This window comes from Cryptomeria japonica, chromosome 1 (assembly GCF_030272615.1).
Source record: "Cryptomeria japonica chromosome 1, Sugi_1.0, whole genome shotgun sequence".
Taxonomy (NCBI): domain Eukaryota; kingdom Viridiplantae; phylum Streptophyta; class Pinopsida; order Cupressales; family Cupressaceae; genus Cryptomeria; species Cryptomeria japonica.
The window spans coordinates 241,896,154-241,911,227 of NC_081405.1; the positions used below are offsets into that span (position 1 = coordinate 241,896,154).

Genomic DNA, 15,074 nt, shown 5'->3' on the forward strand with positions numbered 1-15,074 from the left:
CTTTAATAATAATAAAGATATTTACTGTGTATGCAAGCTGCAATAATAGTAAAGCCTGTGGATATAGCCAAATTGATGAACCATGTTAAAAACTTATATTTATTTATAATTTCCGAGATCCCAATCTGTCTAATTATTTTAGAGATGCTAGATTGTACAAACTGAAAAGTGTTCCAGAATAAATGATTTCAAAATATTTACTGCAAACTTATAATTATAACAACATATGATACATTAAACTGTAATTGTAAATACAATTTTCAAATTGCTTTTAGAATTAGACTGAATGTTCGCTTATCAGAACTAGTAATTTAATCTTTTCGTGAAATTCCTAAGGGGGATTTATTTGTGCATAATAAATAAATATTTTCGTGAAATTCCTAAGGGAGATTTATTTATGCATAATAAATAGATACTTTCTTCTAAATTAGATATTGGACAGTGATAATGACGATGACCATGATTTCTTAATAGGTAAATGGAATTCTCATTTGAGATTTTTTTGGAAAGAACGTTACTTAGATTATAAAAAAAAAAAAACTCTTGATATAAATTTTTTTGACAGTAACGGTCAATGTCGCAAGAAACTGGGTTGCCGAAGGATTTAAAAAGGAACAAAGAAACAGAGCCAGGCTATAATTTAAGTCATGGTTCTCAAAATCCTACTAGTCTTAAGCTTGAACCGAATCTTTGATGGGACGTCCTTTGAAATCTAGGAAATATATTAAAAGTATGGAAACAAGTACATAAAAAGGAAACAATGTAATTATTATTCACCAGCCACTATCATCAAATCCTATTGTGCGAATCAGGAGCCCAAGATGACAGACTGGGATTGCTTTTCATATTGGAAGTCATTAGACTGCGAGCTGTCTGCACACCACACAAAGATGCCGTGGAGCTTGCCAGAGTCTCTAAGCTTTCTGCACGCGTCAAAGAAGCCATTCGCAGGTGACAAACCTCCACTTCCCTCCGTCATGAAACTAGCCAGCACTTTTCCACCGCTATAGCGAGACTCCTGAGCGTTGAAATAGTTCATGAACTGTGAGACGCTGGTGCTCGAGTCATAGGCATAGAATTGGAAATTCACATAGTCAATTGAATTGCCGTAGTTTTTCCAGAGTGCAGTGTAATGGGATTGTATTGGGCCGTCGTCATAGGGAGCGATGGAGGCGAAGGAGATGACATTGTTCTGCTTTAATTGCGTGATGAGCTGCCCAATGCACTCAGAAAATGTGTTGGGATCGGAATAGTCGAAATGCTCATAATCGATGTCGATGCCGTCAAGATGGTATTGCTGGATTATGTCAGTGAGCGAAGAAACTGCATTGCTCACCCACGACGACACAGACGATGGTCTGAACTGGACGTTGCCACTGCTCACGCTGTCTCCACCTAAGCTGAGAGCAACTTTGACGTTCTTGTGTTGAGCTTTGATGGCTTGCACGGCGCTCGGGCTCAGATTGTCACTATCCCAGAAAATGTTGAACTTTCCATTTGTAGGAGAGCTTCCTGACGGGGTGTAGTCGATAGCGAAGGCCAAAATGAAATGAAATTGCGTGCCGGGATCGATTGGTAAGTCAGAAAATTTGACATTATCGAACTCGGCGCCAATGTATTCCCTAAAAAGTTTCGTGTTCGCACCTGAAATTTAATCCGGTTAATAAAACAATAAGGCTGCTAAATTAATGTGGCAACAATGTGAAAACAATATATAGCGATGGAGAGGACCGAATACAAACGAGAAGAACAATCTCTTATTCCCCTGTACTTCAATAAAAATAGAGTACAGTTAGACACGTACCTATTGTAGTAGGCACGAGCAACGCAAGAACAAGTAGAGAAATCTTGAAGAATTCAGCCATGGCGTTAGGCGAAGAAAGAAAGCGCAGCCTGAGAGGATTGTCGTGAGAAATATGGATGAACGATTAGAGCAAACAGTCCTATATATATACATACATGGAATAACTTTAAATTATGTAGACGGTATTTGTCGCTATCACGTGATGTGGGACACTAAACTACATATTAGGCGAGGTCATGTCACTTACTAATAGAATAAAACCTTGTGTATTTTTAACTATTCTTGTGCTTTCAGAAGGGTTCAAGAGTTTGTTATTTATCAGGCAAGAAACATCACGATGGCTGGCAATTTGGTCGATGCGTTTTCTCAGCCTAATGCACCAATAAAACATGTTAGTTACATTTTCGCTTTCGTAAGCGATTGAATATTACGTTCACTTTATTCCTCTTTTGTATTCTCATCTTTGGAAGATAATGTCTATGTAGATGCCATTGCAAACAACAAACAAAAAGCAATAATATGGATCAACTAACAAATACACACCCATATTAAGTTGTCGTTCACTGAATTATAATTAAAGTTGTGGAATTGAACATTTGTATTAGTTTAATAAATTAAATTAATATGTTTATTGATTTTTAAAAATTAAGAAAATATTGTTAAAATTTTTAAATAATAATTCTTAAAGTCAAATTATGCGTGTAAGAAGTTTGTAATACATCTTATTTTATCAATGTATATATGTCATATCGTATTCTTGTCGTGTTTTAGTTTTTATGATATTCTTCTTATATTTTAGTTTATATGACATTTTTCTTATGTTTTAGTTTTTTATCTTCAAAAATTTAAATAATCATTCTTAAAGTCAAATTAGGTTTGTAAGAAGTTTGTAATACAAGTTATTTTTATCAATGTATAGAGAGAGAGGGGGGAGGGGGGGAGGGGGGGAGAGGGGGGGAGAGAGAGAGAGATAGTTAGAGGAGGGGGAGAGTGAAGATGGGGGTTAGAGGAAGAGGTCAATAGAGTGCCTAATAATAATAGCATCCTTATTTTATTTCATTTGTAAGATTTTAGTCTAGTAGTAAGTGCACCTAATTATTTATCCTATTATCTTCCCTAAATAGTGATAGGGATGTTCGGAACGCCCCTTCTTACTTATTCATTCCAAAACAACTGCCAGCCCAGGAAAATATCTTATTGAGGAGATCATATATTAGTGCCCCCTCTTCGGTCAAGGACCCCACGATCATGGAGATTCTCAGGGGAGGGGGGGGGGGAGAGAGAGAGAGAGAGATATAGTTAGAGGAGGGGGAGAGTGAAGATGGGGGATAGAGGAAGAGGTCAATAGAGTGATATAGCTAGAAGGATATAGATGGATAGGGAGATTAAGTAGTGAGAGATGTGGATGGAGAGAGATGAGTGAGTAAGACTAAGGGAAAGGAACAAAGACACATAAATATGGGGAGATCAAGAGAGATAATGAGAAATATAGAGGGGGAAGAGAGAGAGAGAGAGAGAGAGAGAGAGAGAGAGAGAGAGAGAGAGAGAGAGAGAGAGAGAGAGAGAGAGAGAGAGAGAGAGAGAGAGAGAGAGAGAGAGAGAGAGAGAGAGAGAGAGAGAGAGTGGTAAGAAGATAGAGAATGAGGATAGAGAGATAGAGAGTTTCTAAATCTTGTCAACATCTAAATAGTCAAGATTGACATAACAATAAAGTCAAAGGAAATCCAATCTAATTTAGTCAATTTTAATTTATAAATACTTTTGTCAATTATTTGATTTCATTTTCAATTGACCAATCTAAGTTCATATTTATTTTAAGAAATTATCAAACTAGACATGAAAGGTATGTTTTATTATCTACTTTATTAGCCATACAAAATCCTATTTTATTCATGTGTATGATGAAGTTCCATTAGAATAGTAATCATGCAAGATGAGAGAAGTACAAAGATTGGTCATTTTGTATTGTCACATTGGATATCAGATGTCATACTAATTGTTTTAATAGATTTTCACATGGTCCATTATAATTACAATAAGAGGCATATTACACTAATAGAATGAATTAAAGAAGGTCTATATAAATAAAAACTTGATGCGATTTGAATTCCAACTCTTCTTTCTATATATAAATAATTTTTGACATAATTTGCTTTAAATTAAATTTTTTATTTTTAAATTATAAAAATTTGATGAATATTTTAAAAACTATGTTATTTAAATAAGCATAACAACAATATGGATAAAGATATATTTATAAAAAATGGACCTTTCTTTAAAATATTAAATAGTAAATTATTGGATTTGTAAGAAAAACAAATTTTTTAAAATAGAAAATAAATAAATTTAGATTTACATAAAAAATTTAAAGGTAGTAAAAATACCTTCTCAAATTAATTAATAAAAAAATATATTTAATTAATTATCAAGATAAGTTTTAAAAAAATTCAATAAAATTATTCTTATTTTTAATTAAAAAATATATAAAACTCAAAACAATATTATTTAATTATGTAATTTCCTACTTATTTAATTATTATTCTTCCATGGCAGCTCAGAGAAGAGCATGGAGACTAGATCAGAGAAGAGATGGTTTGAGATTTGTGAGTTGTTCCTAGGGTTCTAGGAATGATTTCAGTCAGTTAGGATGAGAACATTAGTTCCTTTTTTGTCCAGATTTGAAAAAAGAACTCTAAAGCAATATGTAAACAATTCCTCATGGTAGGGAGAAAGAAATGGTAGAAGGAGATCATATCAACTATCCTTCTAAGGGGAAAACTTAGCTTCTTTTCCAAACAATATACCAATCTTTCCTCTCTATCCTTCTGGGATTCTAGTAAATCCTCCTTTACAAAGAAAGATCGGTTAGCTAATCATTGGGATATCCATAAGAGAAGAAATGAAGCTTTGAGGTCATCAAAAGGGTGGGAGAAAAAGCCCTTTCCAGAGCCATAGCTGAATACCCATTTTCCTCATGATTCTATTAGGTTTGGGAGTCCTAGAAACATTTCCTTTCATCCATACTTCCCTAACAACACTCTAATTTCGCATAAGTCTCTATATTTTCATCAATATAGATCTGGGGTTGGGGATAGCTCCATCGGTTCAATATTTGGAAAGGTGTTCCCAAAATAAAATCATTTATGGAAACCTTAGAATCACAACATATAGGCTCCCAAGTTTTCTAGTTCTTCTAGGGCTCAAGTAGCAGAGAAAGAAGTAGAAAAATAGTCTTTCCCATTGGTAAAAGAAATCACTCAAGAAGGAGGAGTAGAGAAGGATCATAGCTCCTATGCAAAAGTTCAGATGGATTCAACTGGCTTTGAAAAAGGTAAAGAATTTGAGGTTGGGAATGGGGAAAAGAGTAAATATTTTAGTATTACACTTTCAAAATATTTCTTCTCTCCTTAGATTCAATAATTTTGCCAACAAGCACTAATTTGTATGTTTGAAAAACCTTTATTGGTTAATTGTTTTTATTTCATTAGGTATCCTAGAATTGGAAAGGAGTTTTAGAAGTATTTGTAATAGATCAAGGGAATGCATTTTTTGTGTCACTTTTGGAATCAAAAGAACAAATAGATTTTGTTTTTAGATTTCCATTCTTTACAAAAAACTTCAAAAAATGGTGGCTTGTCCCGAAATTGTTTTTTGAAGAACCTTCCCTAGTTTGTAGTATATGCCACTTACCTGATCATCTTTATTCTTCATCCCTTGACATCAATAGTTCTAGAAGTTTAGTTCACTCTAATTTAGACTCAATTATTTTCTCCATCTCCAATCCTTGTCAATTCATGGAGGATATGTTTGAAGCTTCAAAGGTCTTCCCTTAAATTTCTTCTCCTTGTTCCCCTATAGCAGTTTATCAAATGATTTTGAGGAATTTTGAGATTCGATAGGAGAATGTTTCCTTAGCAGACTTAAGAATTTTTTGTTCAATATTGTTATGAGGAAGTCCAAACAAAAGCTTGGAAGAGATAGGAAATCAAGTGCTAGGAGAAGATAAAGGGATAAAAGATCAATATCTTCATCTTCAGATAGAAAAAGTTACTAACTTAGAAAGTGTAAATGAAAATTTACCTATTCTAATTCAATTGTTTGGATGAAATTTAACAAGATACCAATTTGCAAGATCAATAGAAAATAAGCTTTCTTGCATTCTTATTTCCCAATTCCATCAAAATTATACTAGAGGGAATTAATTTGGCAAGAATTTGGATACAAGGTTGGAGAGGATTTTCAGGGAAAGCGGTAAGGAAATCTATCTAAAAATTAAAATTACCTTCTAAAATTGGGAGGAGTCAGCAAATAACAAGAGATGATTGAGTATAAAGGAAAGAAAGTAATGACTTATGTAAAGAAGGGTTTTGAGATGAAAATGGAATTTTTTCTTAAAAATTGGTATTCAAGGCCTGGAAATGAATCTCTTTAAGAAATGGAGATCAATTGCCTCAAACTGAGGATGTAGAAATAAAAATTCCAAGGACAAGCATAAGGTTAATAATTCATAAAAAGGTTGAGGAAGGCTCAATAAACCCTTTTTTATACTTGACAAAGAAAAACCTTCAATCTGTTAGTGGAATTGTCCCTCAGCCTGAATTAAATGGATTGAGAAAGTTAGGGGAAGAGTTTTTCACCTCTTAGAAATACAAAAGAGGGAGGTGTATGGGAAATTCAAACAAGTAGAAAAAGAAGCCATGTGGTGGATCAAATTCAAAAACTTCTATAGCCTAGAGTCTTATTAAGTCAAAAGAAGGTCCCTGAGATTACAAGGTTAGAAAAATGTGAAAAGTTATGAATCAGTGTCAGTGAAGAAGTTTGGAATGTTATATTCTCTAGAATCATTGAGGAGGATTGATTATAGTCCCTCTTCTACTCCAGACTTCAAACAAAAGAACAAAAACTCTTTAGAGGATGGTGAATCTCATCCTATAACTCAAACCTTATCCTTTGAGGCTCTAGAGTTGACTAACTCTATCGAAGAGGACTCTTCGGTCTCTGTCAAGTTAGCAGTTGTTTATGATTTTTTGGGAATTTCTAATAATCCATCTATAGACAATTAAGAATATCAGATTGAAAAATAAACTCTTATTCACAAAATTCTAAACCTTGAGGAGCTAGAGGAGGATGACATTAGAATATTAAAATAGGATATAGATAAATTATAAGATATTGAATGCCCTAAAGATAAAAGTTCCTTGGGTCTACAAGAAAATATATTGATAAAGATAAAACCAGATTGTGGTAACTCTCCTAGTAGTAGGAGAGGAAGGAGATTAAATGCCCCAAACACACAATGTTCAGTAAAGCATTGTATTAAATTTTCAAAAGTATATATAATTTTGCTAAGAAAGAAGTGAAGTTGAATGGAGATCAAATGACACCATTTAAAAGGAAATTAGGACTATGGTAAGTTGAATTTCTTAAAGTAGTTGGCTCCTCAAGTGGCTTGGCTCTCTTTTGGAATCTTGGAAGAGTTTCCTTTGTGAAAACAATAAATACTAGAAATTGAATTAGTGATTCCCTAAGAAATAACAATGGGGATGTTAACATAATAATTATTAATATCTACAAGCTAGTATACAAAAATGAGATGTTAGAAATACTGAGGGGCCAGGACAAGGTTCTTTATTTAGCCCCTTTGGAGAATATAGTCCTTGGAGGTAACTTCAATGCAATTATTCACCTCTCAAAGAAAAGTGGGGGCATTCAAAGAGAATCTTAGTCTCAACCAAACTTCAAGAGTTGGGTAGCTAGAAATAACTTAATCAAAATAAAATCAAACAATTGCTCTTTCACATGGAAGAATATAAGGCTAGGATTCAATAGTATTGCTGAAATATTGGATAGGTTCTTCTTTAGAGGAGATCTTTCCACTTTTCTCTTTTTGTTTAATTCACAAATTTTACTTTCTTTAGGCTCAAATCATTTCCCTATATAGTTGGATATTTTGGGAGAGTTAAAACCTTTAAACTATCCCTTTAATTTTAAGAAAATGTGGATGGAGGATCCAAGATTCTCTGAGATGGTTGAAAGCTAGTGGAAGGAAGTTTAGTATGAAGGATATAAATTATATTGCTTTGTATTAAAACTAAAATCTATCAAGTAGAAGCTCTTAAAATGGAAGAGGGAAAATTTTCTTACCATCTTTTCACTCAAATTAAAATTTGAAGAGGAATTGGATTCTCTAAACAAAGAAGTTATTTTGCAAGGCATGGATCAAAACAAATTTCTTAAAGAGAAGGATCTTTTTAACTAGTATGAAGAGGCCTTGGCTAATGAAGAGATTTTTTGGAGACAAATGTCTAGAGAGGTTTGGCTTGCAGAAGGAGATATGAATTCAAAAAAATTCCATAACAGTACCAAGCAGAGAAGGACAATTAATAAAATTTTAATGATAAAGGATGAGAAGGGTATAATGATAAAGGATCTAGAGGAAATATTAAGCAAAATGATTTCCTACTTTTATGAAATCTTAAACATTTGGTAAGGTTCAGATCTATCCTCACAAAAAGCACTTTTGATTAACAGTTCAAGATTGATTTCAGCGGAGCAAAACAAAATGCTTACTAGAAACTTATCTTTTTGGGAAGTGGAAATATCTCTTAATAAACTATATCCTAATAAATCTCCAAGCCTAGATGGATTTCTTGCTAGCTTCTTTCAAAATTTTTGCTATTTTCTTAGAGTTGAAATGATAGAGGCATTAGAGGAAATAAGGAATTCAGGATGATAGTTAAAGTAAATTAATAATTCTTTATTTCTCTAGTCCCAAAGAAAGAAAAGGTTTTAAAATTGGATGAATTCAGACCTATTTCCCTATTAAATATAATCTATAAGCTATTGTCCAAAGTTTTAGCTAATATATTTAATAAAATCCTTCCCCTTTTAATTTCTAAAGAACAAAAAAGAATTCTAGGAAGATTAATCCTTGATGGAGTAATTGTTGCCCAAGAATATATCCACTCAATTTAAGTTAACAAGAAACTAAGAATGTTGATCAAACTAGATATTAGGAAGGCATACGATAAAGTGGATTGGTGGTTCATATGTAAATGATTAGAAGCTTTTGGGTTTTCAAAAGAATGGATTAATGTAATCTTCTATTGTATTTTTACTCAAATTTTTTGTCCTACTCAATGGATCTCCAATAGGTTTTGTGAAACCTCTAGAGGTCTTATTCAAGGGGATCTTATTTCTCCTTTCATATTTATACTAATGGTAGAAGCATTAGGTAGGTCTCTCAAAAAAGCTCAACAAGATGGAGTTATTAGAAGAATTAAGATGAATTTGAAGCTATCGCACATCAACAATTTATAGATGATACAATGCTCTTTGGGCAGGCAGACAAGAGGGAAGCAATGAAATTTAGAAAAATTCTTAGAATCTACTCCAAAGCTTCAATTCAACAGGTAAAGGATCTCAATTATGACATTTTTTTCTTTAATATTAAACCATTTCTTGAGCATGAGATCTTGGCTCTTTTCTGTTTTATGGGAGGAAATCATCCTTGCTCTTATGTAGGTCTAGCTTTACTAAAGGGTTTGAGATCATCCAATGTTTGGTACCCAATAGAAAAAAGAATAGACAAAAGGATGGAGTCTTGGAAGACAAAATGATTGTCCTAGGCACGAAGAGTAACTATGTTAAAAGAAGTTCTTTATACTCTGCCTATCTATCTAATGTCCTACTTATCTCTCTCTATAGGAGTAAACACTAATCTAGTTGAGAAAATGAGAATATTTTATTGGCAAGGTATGGTTGATAAAAAGAAAATAGCTTTGGTCACTTGGGAAAATATTTGTAGGCCCAAAAACTTGGGGGTGTTAGTTTGAGGAATACTCTTTGGCAAAATAAAGCTTTAACTGAAAAACTCATTTCGAAACTCTATAAGGACTCAAATTTGAAATGGATGAGTATTCTAAAAGAGAAATATTTAGATGATTTGAGTTCAGAAGGGATCTTTAGGTCTCAATATCCCCAAAAAGGATCAAGGGTGTAGAAATTTTTATTAAAATGCAGAGAAATAATAACAAATTAGATCTCATGAAATATAAGAGATGGTCTCAAGGATCTTTTTCGGCCTGATTCTTGGGGGGGGTTATCTGGACTTAGACAAACTAACGAATGCCACTAATATTATATTGAATTTTTAGGAGAAGACACTTTTCTAGGTTGTAGAGGTAAAATTTTTGAGGTCCTCCTCGTTGATAGAGAAGAACTTAATAAATAAATGGAGATCCTACAAAAGAAATCAATTTCATTAAGTGTTGGATCAAACTCGGTGATTTGGACATGGAAAAATTCAAGAAACTATAATTATAAAGATGGTTGTAGAGAAATAATAGAGAATCATAACACTTAGAAAACAAAGATTCCAATTAAATTTTGTTGGGACAAAATGTGTCTTCCCAAGCCAAGTTTTTCATTTGGACAACCCTACAGGGAAAAATTATAACAACATAATGGTTTATAAAGTTAGCTTTTGCAGGACCCTCTATATATGTCTTATGTGAGCATAATGAAGAATCTATAGATCATATTTTATTGGCCTACCCCTTTGCTAATAGATGTTGGTAATGGTTATGTTCCATACTAGGGTAGTTTTTTGCACTCCCAAATGATGTAGTTAGTATGTAACTTACAAGTTGCCCTACTCTTTATTCTTCAAATTTATTTGGCTCTATGTAGATTTCTTCCCCCTCAATTCTTATATGGGAACTATGGAAGGAAAGAAAGACAAAAAAAATTCAAAGGGGGGAAATGTCTTGGGAGACCCTAAAGATGCAATAAAGGAAGTAGTAAAAAATAGAATTACCATATTTGGGTCTAATATATCCCAATTCTCTAGTTGGGATAATAAAATGAAGGATAATTGGTTTGGGTTAGAGACTCATTCATTTGTTGGGCAAATGTAGAATCTTCTAAAAATGCTAGAAACCAAAGTTCTTGGATTCCTCTAGAATTTGGATGGTACAAAAATTAATTTTGATGGGGCCTCTCGTGGAAATCTTGGTATCTTAGGGTAAAGTTGTATCATTCATTATTGGGAGAGTGGTAGTAGCTAAGAAATCCAAATGCTAATAATTAGATACAAATAACATAGCAGAAATTAAAGCATAAATTTAAGGGTTGGTTATTTGCAGAGAATTAGGTTTAAGAAAGGTGGAAATTGAAGGTGACTCAATAGTTATCATTAATGCTCTCAAAATGGGGGTCACTCCAAATTAGAGGTGAAGTTATTTTTTAGGTAGAGCTTTGGAATTAAAGTGTTTTGAAGCATTTACAATAAATAATATTTATAGAGAAGTAAATTGTTTAGCTGATGAATGGAAACTATGGGGTAGATGGAATCAATAAAATACTTATAAATGAGGTGAGAATCATTTAAACACTTAGCCACTTTAAGAAGTTGGGAATTGAAGGTTGTATTATAAGATCTTTTCTTTGTTCAAAATTTGAAATTTGTTGTTATTAGATTAAAAAATTCAACCTATGAAGGATAAAAATAAAAGGAGAGGGGAGTAGTATTCCATACTCTTCTCCTTGATAGGATGGAATTGAGAAAAATCCACATTGTTTTGTTGTAGAAAATTCAAATCCTTGCTGCCAAAGTGCTTCAACATCATAACTAAAGTATGGCAGATCATTAGCATGCATACGATTAACATTTTGTGCAATATAAACAAACAAGAAGAAATTCAAACCCTGTTTAAACATTTTTAAGGTGGGATTTTGGAGAAGATTATATCAAGAAAGAAATGATAACATATATGAGAAAGGCCAATTCTAATTTAATGCAGTAAAGTTGATTGGTAAAGTGTGGAGAGTAGGGTGATGGACATCATTCCTTTCAGATAAGAATTTTGAATTGTTTTCTTTGTATCCCTCTCCTAAAAATGGTGACGGATATGCGAAGGTCTAATCTCATTAAATGTTGTAAATTTGGTTGGTGAGTATTGAGAGCGAGATGAAGGACATCCTTATTTTCAATCATGATTTATTTATTACAATCCTTAGGCAAATAATCACTTAAGATTTAATACATGTAGAAAGTCAGAGCATTAACTGTTTTTGGTAGATTAGAGATGGTTCTTGTATCAAAGCATTTTTGTTGGGTTGAAGCCTTCTCAACTTTGGATCTGGTCTAAAAGAGTGGTTGTATTTTTTTTTCCTTTTGCCTATCTAGTTTTAGTGGATGAGAGTTTTTTGGAACCATGAGTTCAAACTTTAGTTAGGTTGGTAGTTTTTGTAGAGCTCTGGTGGAATTAATAGCATGTTATTGGTGGTACAAATAAAAGATGGGATTTAGATGGATGTGGCTTCCTTCATAGGCTAATTTCATTATCCTTTCTCCTCATTTATTTAACCATAGCTTTCTAGAAGTGTTAAAGTTGGTTGTAGATTGCCTACATTGGGCCCTTATTGAGTAGAAGGTGTGATGGAGTCCCCTATCAATCTAGTTGCCTCTAAACGGTAAATGGATTTTTTATGAGAAATGAAGGAAGGCACCTGCAGGAAGTGTTGAATGTGGATTATTCGATGATTATTAGTGTAGTATAAAGGATTCTAGGTTAGAAATTATTGAGGTCTGATTATAAATATAGAGTTAACATGAATATCCTAGTGGTCTTTGTAGCAACACTCCTTCACATAGGTCTCTCCATGTAAAATACAGAGGCCCTCTGTAAAAAATTCTTCAAGGAAAGCTTGTTGGGGGACCTAAGTAGGGTAATGTGAAATATTGATGAAAATTTGACAATTCCTTTGGCAATGGACTACATGGTAATGATTAAGAATGGGAAAATACCTCCTCATTTCCCCATTCCCTACATTGAGGATCAGAAGACATTATGGGCGAGAAAATTTGAGATAAAGGAAAAAGAAAAATTTTTGTAGTATCTTTTCTTGATGAAGGAGCATCACCCGTTGATGAGAAATCTTGCATCAACCAAAAATATTTGTTTTCTATTTTGTTCCTATTTAGTTATGTGTTGTAGCTTCTATGGCTCTTTTAGCATTCTTCGGTAGTTGTTCATTTTTCGTTGCAAATCAAATTTTTGGCTTCTAGACTTGTTCTTGTTCCTTGTTCTATATTTTTAGTTTATTTGGACCCTTCTTCAGCAAGTTATTGCTTTTGGGTTGTCTATTTCTTGGTTCTGAGAGTAGTTTAAGCTTATCATCTAGTTGGAGATTTCTTCTCTTGCGAAGCATTTTCCTGACTTGTGGATCTAATAGGAACCACCCATGATTTTCCCAAGCCCTTGGTCGACCTTCCTTGGTGGTCTGCACTTCATTCTTGTCCTTGGCAGAGGATATCTTTACACTTTGGGTCTGACCCATTTTACATGTTTCATTTTCTTGTCTTAGAGAATGTAGTCTTTTGTGGCTGACCTAGATGTGTTCTGGGTGATGTATATATTGTTGTATTTGATTATTTAGAGAATAGTGAAAAGATATGATGATACCAATTCTTGATTTGTAATTAGAACAGCTTTGGAAAGTCTAGATGGATTGTAATCTAGAATCTACTTTGTAAAAGTAGGCCTATAAGCTTGTGTGTTTTCCCACATGTTTTCAGTTAATTTATGATGAATCCATGATGTTGCGGATGTCTGATATAGCATTTTCACTATTTTGTGTTGGTTCTTCCATCATGTTACTCTTGCTACATGATCTGAATTGTTCTCCTTAAGGACCCTCTAGACCATGGGTGGATCATTTCTATTTTTCTAAGATTGATGATTGAGGATGGATTAACAATTACCTAGAAGTTGATGGTGTCCCTCTAACTGTCTTTGAAGAAAAAATAAACTCTTGGGTGGCCGAGCTTGAAGAGATTGTGGAAGATTCATGTCTTGAGCCTTTTGAAGTTTCTATCTACTTCTCTCATGCTCCTCTAGTCTGCTACATAAAAAGTGTTCATGCCAAATTTGCAGCTTTTCTCCTTCGATACAAGTAATGTTGTCTCCTTCTTCTTGTTCAGGTTGTGGGTATTCAGATCCTGCTATTCTTCTTATGCTCCATAATCCAAATCTCTCAAATTCTAGTTTATCTTCTCTAGCATTTTTGGATGGCGATTAGGTCTTTCAAGGTTGTTGGAAAAACTTGATAATGTCTTTCTTAGACTGCTTGTTTGAGTTTTGTTTTCCTCTACCATGGATTGGCATTTGATTGTGTTGCCTGACCTGGTTGGATCTCTAGTTTTAGTTTGTAAATTCTAAACATTTTTTAATATTTTGTAAAGAATATCTTTTAAATATTAATATAAAATTGCATCGTTTATGGCCCTTTACAAACCCCCCGAAAAATAATTATTCTTCCAATTATTTAGATTTCTTGTAAGTGTACTTCCCTATGAAGTTTTATAAGTGTTATGGTTGGAAATATCAATTTATTCATATCACTTTATAAATTTGTCATTAAGAATAAATATTTTTTTAAAAATTAAGTACTTTTAAGTATGATTCTATTTCTCTATGGGATTAAGTATTATTCAATTTCAAATTATTATTCAAATCACCACAATATTTTTAAATCTTATAATTAACACTAAAATTATAATAAATTATAATTTTTAAAATTAATGAAATATTTTTTATCTAATACAAATAATTTTTTTTTAAATCACTTCTAACAAGAAAATCAACTTAAATTTTTTTTTTTTTAATGTATATAATTATAAAAAAAAATTCTATTTTATCAAATGAATATGTTTTGAAACATAAAACAACAAAATATTAAAATTTAATTGATATCTATAAAACAAAAATCACTTCATAAAATAAAGATATTTTTTTAATAATTAGATAAATAAATTTCATTTAAAGTTGATTTTTTTGATAAAAGTGATTTATTTATATTTACTTCATGATTTTTGTTTTCCTTTCCTTTGTACTTTGTTTATCACTATTTCAAAATAAAAAAATGTGTTCTCATTTCTTTACATACATGATATCATAAAACACAATATATATTTCAATCTAAAAATAAGAGATAAATATTAGTATTAAAAATGAATTTAGTTACTAAGTATGAAAAATTATGTATAAATTTGTGATTTATATCTTTTTCCTCCTTCCAAAGTCAAGACTGATTGTTTTGTTGTGGTAGAAGATTTGTTTCTATATGTAGTTCTTTGCATAGAAATTACTTGTCCTTGCAAGATTGTATTGTCTACCTCTAATTCCATTTCATAATATCCATCTTGTCTTACATCTAATACCACAAAAAATTCGATATGTAATTTGAAATGTCAAATATATTGATT

At 32.4% G+C, this 15,074-nt stretch overlaps 1 protein-coding gene across 1 annotated transcript; it reads right to left on the minus strand.

Moving 5' to 3' along the window:
• Positions 1–808: 808 nt before the first annotated feature.
• LOC131857199 (chitinase 2-like) lies at positions 809–4,771 on the minus strand. The gene is made up of 3 exons (XM_059209416.1): positions 4,768–4,771; positions 3,413–3,475; positions 809–1,653 (listed from the first exon to the last, which is right to left on the minus strand). Exons 1-3 carry the CDS (start codon positions 4,769–4,771, stop codon positions 809–811), a joined length of 912 nt encoding a protein of 303 aa, XP_059065399.1.
• Between the last annotated feature and the right edge of the window lie 10,303 nt (positions 4,772–15,074).

Excerpts from the sequence above, each read along its gene's own strand:
- LOC131857199 (XM_059209416.1), bottom strand. Across the intron at positions 1,654-3,412 it reads TACCACTCTCTCTCTCTCTC|AAATTTCAGGTGCGAACACG; the intron begins TCTCTCTCTCTC and ends ATTAACCGGATT.